Source organism: Sinohyriopsis cumingii, chromosome 2, assembly GCF_028554795.1.
Source record: "Sinohyriopsis cumingii isolate HCF-2022 chromosome 2, ASM2855479v2, whole genome shotgun sequence".
Lineage (NCBI taxonomy): Eukaryota > Metazoa > Mollusca > Bivalvia > Unionida > Unionidae > Sinohyriopsis > Sinohyriopsis cumingii.
Genome location: NC_142962.1, coordinates 35,621,517 through 35,639,909, shown reverse-complemented (window position 1 = coordinate 35,639,909; position 18,393 = coordinate 35,621,517). Strand labels below are relative to the sequence as shown.

The 18,393-nt window shown below is 34.0% G+C and overlaps 1 protein-coding gene across 2 annotated transcripts in view; it reads left to right on the top strand.

Moving 5' to 3' along the window:
- Window positions 1-10,772: 10,772 nt before the first annotated feature.
- LOC149804624 (HHIP-like protein 1) overlaps window positions 10,773-18,393 on the top strand; it is a 70,575-nt gene continuing 62,954 nt past the window's right edge. Inside the window, exons 1-2 of one of the 2 annotated variants that reach the window (XM_089942540.1) lie at window positions 10,773-11,989; window positions 15,844-15,929. In XM_089942540.1, coding sequence (XP_089798666.1) covers window positions 10,988-11,989; window positions 15,844-15,929 — 1,088 coding nt within the window. In that variant the 5' untranslated portion in view covers window positions 10,773-10,987. The remainder of the gene's footprint in view (window positions 11,990-15,843; window positions 15,930-18,393) is intronic. The other variant, XM_089942531.1, reaches the window with a different exon arrangement.

The window sequence follows — 18,393 nt, the reverse complement described above, 5'->3', positions numbered from 1 at the left end:
TGGAGAGTAGGTTATTGGTTTCTAGGTGGTGTTTTAATCTATTTGTGATTATTGTCTCCATTATTTTGCAAATATTGTTTGTAAGGGAGATGGGTCGGTACGAATTTATGTTGTTGGGATCTTTACCTAGCTTGGGGATTGGTATTACTATGACATGTTTCCATTTGGTGGGTAGTTGGCCTTTATCCTATATCCTATTAAAGAGTTTGATTATGGCTATTGTTATATTGATAGGTAGTTTTTTGTAGATAATGTAACCTAACTGATCCTTACCAGGGGATGTTTCGTTTTTGGATCGTAGGGCTATCTTCCATTCATGTACTGTGATGTCGCTATTTAGGTGAGATTATTTTGTTCCTTGGTCTTGAAACATTTGAGGTTGGGTTCCCTCCATTAGTTTTTTGTGTTCTTGAAAGTTTCTGGTGTGATTATTGTTGCTACTCATGTTCGAAAAATGCTTCGCTAGGAGGTCTGCCTTATCTTTATTTGTTTTGACATTTTTAAGTTTTGGAGCTGAGGTAGTTGCTTTCCCTTTTATGGCTTTTGTCTTGTCCCATGTTTGTTTTGAGTTTGATTTTAGACTCAGTTTAGAGCAGAAAGTTTGCCATAGATTAATTTTAGCAGTTTTTATAGTTTGTTTTAGTGCTTTTTTTTATCTTTATATTGCTGGAAGTAGATAGAAGTTTTGGTGCGTTTATATTTATTTAGGCCTTTTTTTTTGTCTTTATGTGCTATAGTGCACTGTTTAGTCCACCATGGTACAGGGTTTTTATTTTGGATATTAGTTGTCTTTGGGATGCATCGGTTAGCTGCTTCTATAATTGTGTCTGTTATGCTATCATAATACATGTCAATTCTTGGGCTTTCTAAGTTATCTGGATTTACTCTAGCTAGTAATAATTGGAATTGGTCCCAGTCTGCCTGTTGGTACCTCCATTTAGGTGGGGTTTCGTTTGGAATGTGTTGAGTTTTTGTTTGAATATTGATTGTGATGGGAAAATGGTCACTTCCTAACGTATCTTCTTGATCCACCCACCAATTTGTGATTTGAGCCAATTTTGGGGTAGTGATGGTTAGGTCTATGGCTGAGAGAGTACCATCCTCAGGGTTTAATCTAGTGTTCGACCCGTCATTTAAGATGACCAGATTGTTCTCAGTTATCCATTTTTCAAACATTTTCCCTCTTTGATCTTTCTTTTTACCTCCCCATAATTCACTGTGTGCGTTGAAGTCGCCACAGATCATTAGATTGTTGTTGTTGTTATTAGTGATTGCCTTTAGTGAGATTAGGTTGGTAGGGCAGAAGGTACCCCCTGGGTCGTATGCATTTATTATTTTAATGTTTGTGGTTCCTATATTTATCATTACTGACATTCTCTTTCTCTCTCTGTTTGCTTTTCTGCAATTGCAATTGTTTTTGTCTCCATCTTCCTCTTTCTGCAACTGTATTTGTTTATCTCTCCTATTTCTGCAACTGCATTTCCTCTCCGTCCTCTTTATGCAATTGCATTTATTTTTATTCTTTCTGTATTTCCATTTAATTCTTGTATTTTAATTTAAATACCATAACTTTGAAGTTGGAGCCAAATGGAGTCCGACTAATCAAATCCAAAGCACCTTTCTCCAAATCATTCTTTTCCACCAAATATTGGGACAAAATATATTTTTTGTATTTGCTTCAAAGAAACGTTTGCCTCAGAAAGATCAGATTTTCTGGCAATCTGGAGCAGTTCGTCCTTTTTCAAAGAATCTAACCTTTCCTGGGTAGAATTTAAAATAAAGTTCTCCGCTTTAGATGACATTTTAAAAGCTTGATTGTTTTAATAAATATTTATGTAAAATATTACATGGGACATACAAAATTGCAAAAACAAATGATTTTAAAACTTAAAAACAACAAAGTTTTCTTGAATATTGTGGAGAAATTTTTATCCCGTGGACGAGCTCCAGTTTTCTTGTACGAATTTATGGTCTTACAATAATTAATAGTAAAGAGCGAAAAACAACAAGCGTAATAAACTTCAATAAATAATTTACTTTCCTAGAACACAAAGAGAAAAATGTAAAAATGAACTAATGGTATTGAGAATTAAATCCCAAATAATCCTAGAATTTGTAACACAAGTTATAACGATTAAGGATCTGACTAGACTTTAGCTGTATTCCAAAATAAATCCAACGATGGAAGCGTTGGAGTGCCTGTGATGGTATGTGTCGTAATGATGTGCCAAGGGTACTGTTTTGAATAATACAATCCAAGAATATATCCTAATTTCAATTTCTCTATAAATGCAAGCCTCTATTTCCAATAATTGTTATTTTTGAGCACTCTGTACTGCCAGAGAAGAATAATTTGAGTAAATAAATTTCAACCCAAACGAAAGAACAATAATACAGCCAATTCTGATCCGATCTTTTAAAGCACAAACGAACAATATAAAGATGACTAAAATTCTATGGTCCCCTACTTGACCTCAGGTCACAATTAACATTCCCCCCCCCCCCACCACCAAAAAAATCCCAACAAAACTATTACTTGATGGAAATTCTATTCTTAATATTCCAAACGTTTACTAGATCAATTGTAATGTCGCCCTCTTAGTAAGAGGGGTGGTTAGTTTGATTTGGCTGGTGTTAATTAGAGGATGACCTCCCTCGATAGTATAGCCCGGTGGGAGTTGAAAGATATAATTTCAAAAGGGAACTGAGCAAGGCTACTGGGAAGAAAAATGCAATACGAAATAATGCAAGACAAGAAAAATAACAAAATTTAAGAAATAACAATTAATAGCAGGAACTACAATTCAATCTAAGTTATGTCAACATAATTTAATAGCAGTGTCTAATTTGGATTTATTACTTCATAATAACGAGTGGTGAAAAGAGCGCAATGTCCACGAATGATTGGCATCACCTTCCTTCCTCGACCGTGTATCAATGTATTCCTGTTTCATCGAGCCTTCCTATTCTCTACGCTTCACCCCTTCCTGGACTTCCTAGTACTTTATTATGAACTCGTCACTTATTTTTCCTTTTCGGACTTCCGTCATCGAACTGCCCCGTCTCTTCCCAGAAAGTTGTTCTTTAAAGGACAAAATTACCCCTAAAATATGTACCACTTTCCACACGTACATAAAATCACTCAATTACGTTACTCAAAAGCATGCTAGCTATCCACATTGCATAGATTCTGAACTAAATTAAATTACTATTGCATAAAATTCAAATAATTCTAGCTCACAGCAATCCCCAACTTACTAGATTATTTAAACATTACAAAAGTAGATATAAATTTGCGATTATCGTTAACTCACGATAATCAATATCGTCCAAACAGACCAAGAAAATTATTTCATATAACCCTATCTGAATCCTACACAAATGAAGACTTAGATAGCATGCAATCGTCAATTCTATCAATAAACTAGTAACTGTAAAATTAAAGAGATAAATTACATAATAACTCTAGCATTAACAGATTTTCCATGAAATTGGATAAACAATACATAATATGGGTTCTCGCCATATCGAATACATTTGCACAAAACAATAAAAAATAGAAGATTACGTGGAAAATTAAAACTGCGTACCTTAATGATGTTATCTTTCAGAAATTGTGCGTCCTAGCACTAAATACTGTCTTCTCTTACAAGACAGCCACCTGGTCCTATTTTCTTGTTTAACGAGGAAAGAACTATTCTTTTTAGGCTTCCTCTATGTCAGACTTCTCCTCTGTCAGGATATTTAAGAGCAAAGAATTTCGACTAAGGTCGTCACTTTAAATTCACATTACTTCTAAAGTACGCTTTAACTTACTCTGCCCCATCGTAAACAGCGGTTCCTAAATTATCCCAAGATAATTATTTCTTTCATCAGATCTTAGACAGCATAAGGTGCATATCAATTTTCCTTTGAAAATAATAATTTGACATGGGTTCCTATCAAGCAGTTATGTTTGGTAGCTCAAATGTTTACTTTCTCAGGACAGCATTGCAATGCCCTCTTCAAATCTGAGTCATAAATGCTAGCCTTTCAAGCTTTAACATTGACATGGGGTGGGAAGAAAGGTTGAAGTGTCCCTTTACAAAGACTTTTCTGGCTTCAATGTGCTAAAACTTTTAATGCTCAGTGCATTCAACTTTAAGGTCCAATACAATGTAAAATTCGATACTTTACATAAATCTTTGCTATTATTAGAAGGTCTGCTAATAAGATCATAATGTAAAATGTTGCAAACAGCCTGTAGACCCAGTATTTCATGGGGGATTTCCAACGTTCTAGACTCAGATTAAGATAAGCATGTTCTTTACAAAACCCAAAACAATTATTCAGGTCAGGTAGAAAATGAATTTGATTTTGGACAAGGTCATGTCCAAAATACAATTATCCATATCATATAATAATTAAAAAAATAAGAAAGGATGCAAATTAAATAAACATAAGTGTTTTTATTTAGTGTTTATTTTCACAGGGTTTATGTGCCAATTTTTGTTCTGTTATGTAAATTTGATTTAATTTATATTTGATTTAATTTAATTGTATGTAAGTTTTAAAATCTTTTTATTTTTAGTTTCACTACATGTCAAAACAATGTAATTTTGTTTACTATGAATTTGATATTTTTCAGAAATTAGTTTTACCTAACTGTTTAATCATAAACACCTGACTTTGCATCTTTTAATGACCTAGTTCCTGGCCTTGATTGAGAATCAAGTAAACAACTTCTTATTTTATTATTCATTCGTAATGTGGGATTGATAATAGTGAAATCGAGGCTGACTGGGACTACGTGCCTTTAGACGTAAATAGCTTATATGATGTTCTAGAAATTCTGGAGAGTTGACCCTCATCCGGGCATCTGTTTTGCGCAGTATTCAGGTTTTATACCGATGTCTATAGAGAATTTATTCAGTCGGGCTTCTCATCACTGGGTAGTAAAGGTGTTCCTTTTGTTGTGACAGTTTGAAGTTCTATTTTAATTTTTTATTCTAATTATTTGGATTCTAAAATATTACTTCTTTTTCCTGGAAATATTTGAGTGCTCATATCGAATTCTTGGACAAAGACATTTCTCTAAATTTTATTTGGAAATTCAAACACCAGAATATTACTGATTGTGGAATAACAAAGAAGTGTAGACACTACATCACCATACTAACTTCAGTATACGTCATCGCCTTCCATTTTAGACTTTTCGTCGGGACTCGAACTCAAATTTCATTAGAACATTTCATTACCAGGACGTCTAAAATTTAATTCGTGGATTATTCTCGGAATTTTTTTGATTTGATTGTTAAAACCGTAAGTTCTTATTTTTTCATTTTTACAGTGTTTTTTTTTTCTTCTTCAGGGACATAAATTATTTCAAAGCTTGTTGTTTTCACTCGTTCTTTTGTTACTGTTTATTAGAGTCTGAACATGTAACATAAGAGTTCTTACATTTTTGGAACTTTAGATTTTGTTGGCACCATATAAGCATTATTTTGCTGAAGTGTCGTTAAATGCACATACATACATACATACATACATACATACATACATACATATATTCCTGTTTATTAATATTGGAAGTACATTATTTTCACACTTGGATTATAAATGTACAATAAATACTATCCAGGAAAAAAATGTGTGTGGTCATGCATTAGCATTATTACCACATCGTGTTACATTTCTTTGTTTCAGTCAGAATAAGAGGGAATAGTTAACTCAAACGAGAGCTATTGTCAAATTGAAATGCCAGATGTTCCCAAATGTAAATAGTTTAAAGCAGTTTTTCTTAAATGTGCATGGCTTCGTTTTGTTACGAAAAAGAGAGATTATGAAATATGGGCATGCGAAATGAAATCATGAAAATACTAGTTTTCATGTCTCATTTACATTTCTCGTCAGAAAGTTGTTACTATATATGCATAATGCGATGAAAGGTGACAATACTTTGAATATTTCTATTTAAAATCAGTGTTCAAAGAAAACTTTTTGGGGGAACATAGGTCTCGGGCTGGTGACTTAAATAAACTAAAAAGCCCTGACTGAAATTCCGCGAGCCCGGACTCTTTTTACGTGCCTAAAAGGTTCCCTTTTGAATATTGTCACACAACGTTGCAGTAGCTACTCTTCGAATATGAACTCGATAGGTTTCAAAGGGGTTTGAAGGTAATGCAAGTGTCATTAGTGTTCGTCGTGCTTCACAAAGTAAAACCCCGTCAACCAAGAGTTCTGAAATTTATTTTTGCTGGGCTTTGCTGATAGCTAACATAAATCGGCTTCAAAAATAATTGAAGACTATTCCGATAACTGAAATGATCACGCTTTGCATTGTATATAGACAGTAAAATACGACTTCAAAGAAACGTTGCTGCTGTTCACAAAGTTGTCAGAAATAAAATACATATGGCTTAAACGTTCTGATTCAAGGCAATATTATCGAATAACTTTTGTTCTTGTACACAGATTTAGAATATCTTTGATTTACCTATAATGGGTTGTTCCACTTCCTGATAATACCTATGCAAGTTAGCACAATGGGCTCACCCACAGCAGCCTTGAAACACATCGCACTAGCTCATGTCACGTCAGAAGGTAGATCGCTCCGCCTACCAAACACGTTACTTGACAACGTCTTAACCTCCGACAAACATTCTGTGAAAATGGCGTGCGTGATAACATTAAAGGATATACCAGATGATATTGGTGAGCAATATTTACCATATGAAACAACATTGAGACAGAGACAGAAAGCGAGAGCATTTATCCATCGCTTGCACTTCTCTAAGTTACGTCGGTATGCGAAGAACTCGCCCCCACGTATCTGGAGAAGTCGCCATAGAGTGGTTGGAGAAGTCGCCCCATTTGGTTGGAGAAGTCATCCCAAAACTTGTCACCCAAATAACCTTTCTTTTTATAACACAATTAAGTCATCTTTTGCGTGATTCATATATATATATATATATATATATATATATATATATATATATATGTACGCGATCACAAAAGAGATATTAACTAAATTAAATCAATATCATAGTAATATTTATAAGGACGAAATTAAGTCTGTATATAATCTAATGCATGACGATAGTATAGTGATTAAAAAGGATGATAAGTCAAACACTATTATGATTGTGAATCAAGATGATTATGTTAAAGAAGTTAAACGTCAATTAGAAATTAAATAAAAAATTTCAACATGCATTAATGAGATCGCTAAAAATAATAATTCCGTATATGAGGAATTTGATACTTTCCCTCTTAACATACGTACACCTCAAAAATAATAATTCCGTATATGAGGAATTTGATACTTTCCCTCTTAACATACGTACACCTCAAAAATAATAATTCCGTATATGAGGAATTTGATACTTTCCCTCTTAACATACGTACACCTCAAAAATAATAATTCCGTATATGAGGAATTTGATAATTTCCCTCTTAACATACGTACACCTCAATTCTACATATTACCCAAAACTCCTTAAAATCCTGACCATAATTTATCTTTAAATTTTCCAGGACGACCCATTATATCAGATTGTAATTCATATACTGAAAACCTATCCAAAATTTATTGATAGTGTTTTACAACCTTTAATGAAATCACTTCCTTAAGACATTAAAGATATAACTATTTTCATTAAAAAGTCGAAGTCTATTCTACATCTATCTTATAATTTAAATCCTGCTATCATTAGATGTAACATCACTATATACCAACATTCCGCATGCAGATGATATTGAAGCGTGCAAATATTTTCTTGATAACAATCCTAATAATAGCACATTATCTAGCGAAGATATTTGTAAAATAATAAAAACTTACCTTGGAAAATAATTATTTTCAATTTAATTATACGAATTACGATTTTTAGATGACATATTTATGATCCGGAAGCATTGAACTGAAGAACTGAAAAAAATGATTGATCGCCTAAATCATTTTCACCCGACGATTAAATTTACTTATACTGCATCTAGTACGCATGTTTCATTTTTTTATGTAAATGTAATAAAAAAAATATTGATAACACTATCTCTACAAATATTATTAAAATGCATCTAATGATTTGAAGAGCAGAGCAAAAGGGACAGATAACACTTATTTTTCGTTAAGTACAGCAGCGGAGTTGATCAAATGGAAAAGTTGAAAAATTGCAAATTTTATAAATTTAATAAGTTATTAAGTTGAAGAAAAACAACAATAAATAATGCCTTAACCATGTGGCTATATCTCAGAATTACTATATATGTTCCTTGGGACGACTTCTCCAGGCGAAGTTGGGCGACTTCTCCGAACCGTTGCGAAATATGTAAATAGTCGATATCGACAGAAGCAGCTTGTCGGAGGAAAGTGGCGGACGTAAATAGTGTCTGGAGGTGTGTATAATAGCGCTCGCTGATTGGTCAATCGAGCAGAATGATTGACAACTGGCGATAGGTCAGTTAAGTAGCATGTGGAATGGTGGTTTCTAAATGACCTATATTCCTTTAATTAATCCTCTGTTTAAACTGCCCAAGGTATAGTTCTACGTCAGCTCCTATCATGACTGTTTACCGTTTATACATATAATGTCTGTAATGTGCTTATAGCAAGAGTGTTTTTTTTTTTTTTTTAATTATTTATAAAGATTACTGAAAATTGTCTTTTCTCGAAACATGACCGTGTCAGGAGGTTTGGGTGTACAAAATGGTATTTTTAGCATGACACGCCATGCTTCAATATGATTTTAATCATATCTCAATTTCACGCAGGACAGTGGTGATCTAATTGAGATTGCATCGTGTTATGTCAGGTATGTGAAAATATTGAAAATACACATACTCATTTCATCAGCGCGATCAAAGCTTCCTCGGGTAAATTCAAATTTTCTTTCGACAAGCCCGACGGGCACTACACTTGGAATACAGGACGGGCCCGATCGAAAATTAGAGGGACCCCGGGCTTCGAGCTGTCGGAGTTTTTGAGCACTGAACATACTATTTCTACTACTACTACTACTGCTGCTGCTGCTGCTCAACACATTTGAATTAGATGGTCATTTCAAAGAAATATTATAAAACGGAAATATTATAATTATTAATACATCATGAAATATTATAAGTATTATTACATTATGAAATATTATAATTATTATTACCTTATGAAATGTTTGAATTCTTTTTTATAATAAAACTGTTCCATTTCGCTCCAGTTCGTAAAAGAACTCCATCGCACATATTAAAGTACAACGCGTAAAAACTATATAGTTTTCTACTTTTACTTTTAGGATAGATAGATAGTGTTGTTTTTTTTAAAAAATTCTTTAGTCAATAAAGCAGTAAATGTTTATTTTCTTTCCGTGTTTGTTACTTGTTTGTGTATCCAGCCTCGAAAAAAAGAAAAGATCAGAAGATCTCGAAAGCCCTTGGCCATTTTTTTTTTCAGACTTGTTACGCCGTTCTTTATCATGTGTATTACTTTCTGCAAACAAACTAATTTAACGCACACGTGCTCCACGCGAGCTTGATGTTGAAAAAAGCAACGATCTAAAGGGACAAAATACCATACTGAGTGACAAAATTACCTCAGATCACCACCATGACCAGTTCTAACATAAGACTCGGATCGCTCCGGTAGCCTGGTGTTCATAGCGTCCGCCTCGTATGCGGGAAGTCGCGAGTTCTAACCCCAGCCGAGTCATACCAAAGGCTTATATAAAGAAAATATGGTACTAACAGCTACCTCGCTAGGCGCACAGCATTAAGGGGTGGGACATCATGCTACAAGTCAGCGGTATGATGCCCCGGTGCCATACATCACTATAAACTGATCACTGCACACATCGTATCGATATGACTGAAAAATTGTTAAAGCTACGTTAAAAATCCATATCACACAAACACACGCGCGCGCTCGTGCGCGCGACCCTGTTTATCAATATATTGTCTATCATACAATAAAATAGCATGATAATAGTATGATAGACCAGGTCCTATGTCAAAACAGGTCATGGGGTGCAGAACGGGTCATGGTTGGTAATCTGAGCTAATTTTGTCAGACATAGAGCCCTGTCTATCATACAAGTATGATAATAGTGTGATAGACAGGGTCCTATGTCAGCACGGGTCATGGAGTGTGGGTAGTTGTAATATGAAGTAATTTTGTCACTCGGTATGATAATTTTTCTTCAGATTATTTCTTTTTTTAAACACGCTCACGTCGAGTACGTTAACCAAGTATAATGATTGGTTTTCTAATTATAACGTTTTAACGCTGTTACGTTAGCCAAGTATAACGATTGATTTTCTAATTATAAAGTTTCGGGGGGAGGGGCGAAACTTAAATGAAACATTAAAAGGCTCCAACCTCAAGTAGTTATAAATGACACATGTTGAATACAGCGATGGATGTATACGGTACGCCTAGCTGCGACTAATCGGAATATCCTTGGCATTTTACATTATGTCCTGAAGAAACTTCGGATATTCACATTCGCCATTGCAAACTATATTCTGAACTACTTTCGTTCATACGGCAAACAAAATATGGTTGACTGCTTTTAGCGTACTCTTAGGTAAGTATTATATATAAAAATATGGTTATAGAACCAGTCTAACAACTTCCCGGCGGAAGAAGTAAATAATCAGTATAATCTCTAGTATGGTTCCCAACTTTATATATTTCATGCGTTGCAATCCGCTATGAGAATACTATATGCAGTGCACAAATCAGGGAACCAGACTAGGTGATCTCGGCTTTTGCTGTTGTAACATATGTGGTGCTCGCCGCCAGAGCCGAAGCCTTGAACACATCGCTTTGATCTGTATTCTTACAACTTCCGAGGTTATTATACATATGACGTAAATGGCCGAGCGATGATCCGATCCAAAAGCGCACTACTCAAATGTCAAGAGGACATTTATGCAAGCAGGACCGACTTAAGTAAATACCACAGCTACGGTTCGAACTTGTTAGTCGTCGAGGGTAGTGAAAAGAATTCATGCCAGTATGTTACTGGAGCGTATTTTAAAGATTTCATTTCTTTGGCTTTTGCTAAATTTTGTATGTATCAGTTCACATCCTCAGTGTTTGGATTTTAAACCACCTTTTACTCCAGAGGCCAACCTGACGTTTTGTGCCCAGTACAGCTTGTTCGGATGCTGCACATCAGACCAAGACACGAATATAAGAAGACAGTATGAACGTCTCAGAGCACAAATACCAGCTTCGCTTTGGCTGTCATGTGGAAACTATGCAAAAGAACTTTTATGTCAAAAATGTTCACCATACGCGGCTCATATTTATGACACGGAGGCCAGACCATTGGAACAGCCTAGATCTTTTCCTGGGTTATGTAACAGTTATTGTAGATCCTTTTACCAAAATTGTAGTGAAATCATAAAGTACCTGTCAGATGAAAAGAACCTTCATGCAGCTGTCTTAAAGGGTGTGGCATCATTCTGTAATTATATTGCATTACCTGATGTTGATTATTGCTATCCAGAGCTTCTCACCAAAGACATATTAAATGATAGAATTTCTGTTAAGCAAGTGAATTCTGAAGGATGTCTCTGTCTTGAAAAGTTTGCTGATAAATTGCGTAATCCAGTATTTGCTCGGCATGCAAATGATGGAACACAAAGAATATTTATTGGTGAACAGCTTGGTGTTGTCCATATATATTATCCAAATGGTTCAAAAATATCAGAGCCATTTTTAGATGTTCAGCCAAAAATATATTCAACTAAATCAAAAGGTGATGAACGGGGATTTTTCTCAATTGCTTTTCATCCAAACTTTAAAAACAATGGGAAATTTTATGCATATTACTCAACAGGATCTTCTGTTAATACCATTGAAAATGACTACCATGGGCAAATTGAGATAGACCATAAAATTCGAATTAGCGAGTTCAAGGTTCTACCCAGTAATAAAGATAAGGCAGACCCATTATCAGAGAAGCCACTTATTGAAGTCGAGGAACCATTCTGGAATCACAATGGAGGAGAGGTAATGAAATTTGTAAAACTGTTTTTTATAAATAAAGCTTTACTTGTACCTAACAGTAGAAAGGATGCATACAAATTGTAAAAAGTTTTAAAGCACATGCAATTTGTCTTTAAAACACTTTTCTCTGAACTCACCTGTTTTGCTCCTTTTGTCATGCCACCTAAATATGTATCCCTAGAGCAGTGTTTCCCAACCTTTTTTTGGCAGTGGACCAAAAAAAAGTTTTTCTGAGCCTCACAACCTTGTTTCCACATTTTAACACGATTTGCCACCCTAAAAAATCCTGACAAACCAAAAGAACATCCTCATGACTCTGGTTTGAATTGTGACATGGGGATTTGGATCCAGTACCTTGAACTAAGTCCCTGGCGTTAATGATACTAGACCTAAGGACCTATGCTAGTTGTCTTTTCTTGCCTAATAATCATAAATATGGTTTTGGTTGATGATCTTGCAAGCTTCCCAAGATATAACCTAGGGGCTACACCAATATTACACCATGGCACCATAAAGGGGTCACTTTCAAAACTTTTATTGACACCTGGGTAATACTATGATAGATTTGAAACTTGATTTTACAAGGGTAATTCAGTTATAAAATATAATATATAATATACTGTTATCCTCAGAATCTTTCAGGATAAACAAATTATTGAGAATAAAAAGAAAGAATTCTTAAATACATTATATACAACAAGCATTTCATTTATATAATATGCATTAAGAAATTAACTGCAGTATTTTTAATGAAAATTACCTGAACAGATAAAAAAAACGAGAATTCCCATAAGGGACTGACACTGTACAGTCTGAAAAGAACTTCCAGCAATTCAAGATAAGACATTTTTTCATTTTTTTCTTTTAAAGCGATTGTTGAAAGTATCTCAGATATTTTTGAGTGATATTTTAAAATTGCCAACTGTGGCAGCCATGATAGATGTAAGATTGGTACCATTTTCATTTAGAACAAACTAGACACCATCAGAAGATTGTTGGTGAAAACCCTATGTCCATATGACCAGCCATTCAGGAGAAGTAGTGACAAGATTTACCATATGTTCATTGTGGCAGCCATAATTTACATATGTTCATTGTGGCAGCCATAATTTACATATGTTCATTGTGGCAGCCATAATTTACATAAGATCAGCATTCAAGACCAACTAGATACCATACGAAGTCTTCCAGTAAAAAATCTGTGTTGAATTAACTCCCTGTCTAGGAGGAGTAGTAATGAGATAGTGGCTGGGTGGCCATTTTGGATATTGGAGCAATTTTTAGACTCTCTAGACTCCATAGGGAGTTTTGGTTGAAAAGCACACACTGATATGACTTTCCATTCAGGAGGAGTAGCAGTAATAATGTATTCAAGCTGGCTGTTGTGTTCATATTCTTGTTTTATGAGTGCTGAATTATTACAAGCATCTGATAGGATGGATATGAATTTACCCCTGGATGTTTTATCCTTCCATTTTTCAGTACTATGTTGTCTCTACATAAGGTTTAGTAAACATGGCATTATAGTGTATAATAATGACAGAAATGAATTCATGTTTTTAAAAAATATTCTCTTCAGCATTCCATATATACTTTGAATCAGCTGTTGTTGAGCCTGGTTTGCTACAGTTTCTTGGTTAAGTTAAAAAACCATGTCTTTAATAGTGGGCATGGTTATTTTAGTGGACAGGGAAATTGTTGAAATCCATAATGTAGTCTGAATCCACAGTGGCTGATTCAGAGCATATATTGTTATGTTGAAAAAGTGAATCTTTATTTCAGCAAATAAGAAATTCATGATACGAATGCCTATGAGAATTATGTTTTAATTTCTTGAATAAACAAGGTTCAGGTAAGGGTTTTTGCAAGCCTTGGATTCTTAGATTTACTGGCCATAAACCAGATCTTAATTATGGGATGGTCTGTTGTCCATCACCCAACATCTGTCTTTTAGCACAAGTTTGTTATTGCTACTTATCCAACACTGAAGTGAATCTGGTATCCTTATAGGTGCCAGTCTGACATTCAGTATGACCTCTATGGCAGCCATCTTGAAAATCTTATTATCGCTACTTCTCCTGAATGGGTGATCAGATCAACATGTTTTGTTTGCTGAAAGACTTCTTATGATGTCTACTTGACCCTAAATTAAAAAAATTACTATCTGATGTCACAGTAGCCATTTTGAAAATTTTGGTATGATTACTCTTCATGAATGGGTGATCATATCAACATGGCTGTTTCGCCAAAAGACTTTATATGATGCCTGGTTAGTCCTAAATGAAACTGGTGCTGATTTGGGTTTCAATATGACCATCACAGTGGCTGTGTTAAAAATCTTTGTTATTATTACTTCTCCCACAACATGGGTTTTCAATAAAAGATTTCTAATGACTACTACTTGGTCTTAAATAAAAATGGTGCTGATCTGAAGTCCAGTATGGCCACCATGGCAGCCATCTTGAAAACCTTGTTATCGCAACTCCTCCAGAACAGAAATGGCACACATAAATGTGTATTAAACAATGTTGTTGAAATAAGTTTGTCACTGTCATTGATAAATCAGTTCATTCACCAACCTGATTAAGTAAATGCAAATGATTGAAGTTACTCTCACATTGAAAAGTGGTTTCATCTGTATTGCATTTATTGGGCACTGCTTTATAACAAAGATCACATAATTGAAGGAACATTAATGCATGCTTGTTTTAGCTGTAGTCAGGCAATTGTCTTGTTATCAAGTGATTGTCAGCTGAACTGACTTAGTTCTTCTGAGAAAAAGATATTTTATCCCCAGATTCTATCCCTAAATAAATGTTATGAGATATTTTGTGCATGTAGTGTTTTATAAGTTTGTGTGAATTAGCAGTGAATTAATCATTCAGATTTGAATTGATTCTAATAAAGAAACTTCTCATGATATGAAATTTGATACAGATATAACTTAATGTGTTTACTCCAAAACATATGATTGTGCAAATTTCCACTTAATTGAATGAATTTTTAATAATGAGCAAGTGTGTGAAAATTACGGTTAATTTTGATTAGAGCATTAAAAAAACATTCAACATTCACTGATGTTATAAAAGCTTAATTTGAGCATATATAGGTGTTAGACTACTGTATCAAATGCCATAATCTAGCACCTACATTAAGGTGACTTTTTCTAATTGAGCAAAGAGAATGCTTACATTTTTTATCTAGTTGTTAAAATCATTTATCCAGCAGAATTTAGTGATGTTGTATTAGGCAGAGCTGGAGTTTTCAGTATTCTGGGGTAAAATACTTTATGTTGCTTACATTTCTAATGCATACTGAAACATAACTATCATATATCATTCCTCCAATTTTTCTTCTGTTCAGTTTTGTTTTCCTGCCAAAAAGTTGAATATGTATTGTTTTGTTAGTGTCTGTATTTGGGTTTTACAGTATAAGTCAACCAGAAGGCGTTTTATATTCTGTTTGTCTTAAAATGATGTGCAAAATCAATCTTGTACCAGTCTCACATCAACATACGCTAATTTAAAAATCTTATTGCTGATGATTATCAGAGTTGGTTTCAGCACTCAGCAGTTAAATGGAATAGTCTTATCTTGAGTTCCTGGAATTTCTTTTCAGCGATTAGAGCATCTGTCTAGTTGAATTCCTTATGTTCTTGGCTGTACCATGGCAAGGAAATAGAAGCTAAGTGGTTTTCAATGTTGGCTTCCATGGTTCTGATTTCACTGTCATTCTGGTTTATAACAAGAATGCTGATATTTAATGGGATTAAAAGAAAATTATATATTATCACATATGGTCAATAAATTTTGTATTGTAATTTTTAAAATAAATTTCTTATTTTTATTTTTTCAAAGCTGCTCTTTGGTATTGATGGTTACCTGTATATCTTCATTGGTGATGGAGGAAATGCTGGAGATCCCTATGGCTTTGCACAGGACATGTAAGTACAATGATGTACTTTGTAAAGAAAGAGAATCATCGTTTTATATGATTTTAAGTTAAAATGTTGAGTCATATAACATAACTGACAGATGTCTTGCTCAAAAGGAAACATTAAGGGATTCCTGCTCTGATATTTTTGATCATTTTGAATCTCTTGCACAAACAATACCTGCCCGTCAGAAATGAATGTTCTGGACCCTTGTATTTCCTTTATAGACAGAGTTAACTGTATGAATAGTGCTTGAAACATGGCCCTGGACACTTTAGCCATGCCACAGTAGGGTCATCACAATGGTTTGCAGAGTAACTATAATGTGACTGACAATGGAAAGCATATACGGTAGACTGTTTGCAGAGTAACTATAATGTGACTGACAATGGAAAGCATATACAGTAGACTGTTTGCGGGAGTAAGTACATTTAAGAGTTTTTGGTTGCGCTGGGTTGAGTTCATGTTACCTTCGTCAGTAAGGTAGTGGCAGGGATGATTCTGCTGTATTAATTAGGACCACCTGGCAGTACCATTTTCCAGTGGCAGCTCCAGAATATATTGAAAAATCGAAAGTACATATTGCTTGCCTTCACTCAGTACTTTAACTCATCTTAGCCAGAACTTTCATTTTACCTTTTTCTTTATCTTATGTAATCTTGGCTGTGCAGACAGTCGACATTTGTTTTAAGTTAATTTAAGCATAATAAGTATTTGATTCTCCAGCATGTGTTGTTGATGATCTGACATGTGGGCAGAGAACTCTGTCTTCATCATAATTGATGTATATTCCATTCTTAATTAAAACTTAATTATGCACACTAGACTTTGACCTGGTTGTAGTTTATTAAATGATGATCTTTGCAAAAATCATTTTCTTGTAAGAAATGTTCATGCAGTGAACTATAAACTGCAAAGCATTTTCTCTTACATGGTACAAAGTATGTTACTCTCAGAACGCAAACAAAATGAGTATTGTCCCTTATTACATATATAACTTACGGTAGTTGTTATTGGGTAACCCCTTGCAATTGGTTGAGGTCATTAAAGAGATCTTAAAGGTATCCATAAATAAATAATTACAAATAAGAGATTTGCTTGATTAGTACCTATGTATTTTCTTTAATTAAGGTGTTAAATCTCAGGTACGTATTTGTTAATTGCAGGTATATACTACCTAAGCTGGAGTTAAAAAAGTCTAAAAGTTTGAGCAATCCCCCTCTTCATCAATGCCAACATTTTTATACTTTTTTCCTTCTTTCACGTTTGTTGATCTGCAAGTATACAGTAAAATGTTTCCTCTAGTTGCTGTCATACATTATAAAAATATTGTATGTATTCATTTTCTTTTAATATCTTATTAACATGTTTTAGTCATAGCAATATTATGCCATCTTGTTTGATCTTTTGTAATTTTCCACCATGCTAAACCAATTAGAACAAATTATTTGATGGCTGTTTGGATACTTGAAATTACATATTTGTAATGATCGATACACACATTTTTTACTTTGAGCTGCTTAAATTGCACACTTGCATGGGAGTCATGGTCCATCATAAAACACTAAATGAACTGATTCATGTTTTGTATATTTCATGGCTTTCTTTCAGAAGGGAATTTACCCTATTTTTAACAGAATTCTTATTCTAGTTTGTTGGCTTGTGCCTGCTTGATAAATATATCCTTTTGAACAGAAGAGAGCTTTACATGTGATATAATCATAGAACACCTTTTATTTCAATAAAAACATAAATAACAAACATGGGTATTATACTGGTAATGCAGTCTAAACTTACTGGTATATTATATTTGATGAATAAACAGTTTAATTTGTTTGCAGATATTTGATTGCATATGAAGAATTTGTTTTTAAGAAAGCCTTTTTTATACCAGAGGGTGAACAATGTTTTAGTCATCACAAAGCCAGCACCATTTCATAGATTACTTAATTGTCTGAGAACAGTTAAATTGAAGCTCTGAAAATTCCTTCGAAGATTGCAGTGGGAGAGTCCATTAAACTAATTTGCATCAGTAAAGTGAAACAACCCAATTTGTTTAAAGTTTTTGGAATCTCAAAGAGATGCATGCTAAAGAACAAAATTTATTACACATCATTGCCTTGAATGAGAACATTAAATTTATTACACATCATTGCCTTGAATGAGAACATGAAATTTATTACACATCATTGCCTTGAATGAGAACATGAAATTTATTACACATCATTGCCTTGAATGAGAACATGAAATTTATTACACATCGTTGCCTTGAATGAGAACATTCAATTTATTACACATCATTGCCTTGAATGAGAACATTCAATTTATTACACATCATTGCCTTGAATGAGAACATTAAAGCCATCTTTATTAAAGATTATTGGCAAATTTGTGATAAGTAGCAATGTTTCTTTGAACTCCAATTTCACTTCATGTATCAAAAAATGCAAACTTATATATTGATAGTTGAAAA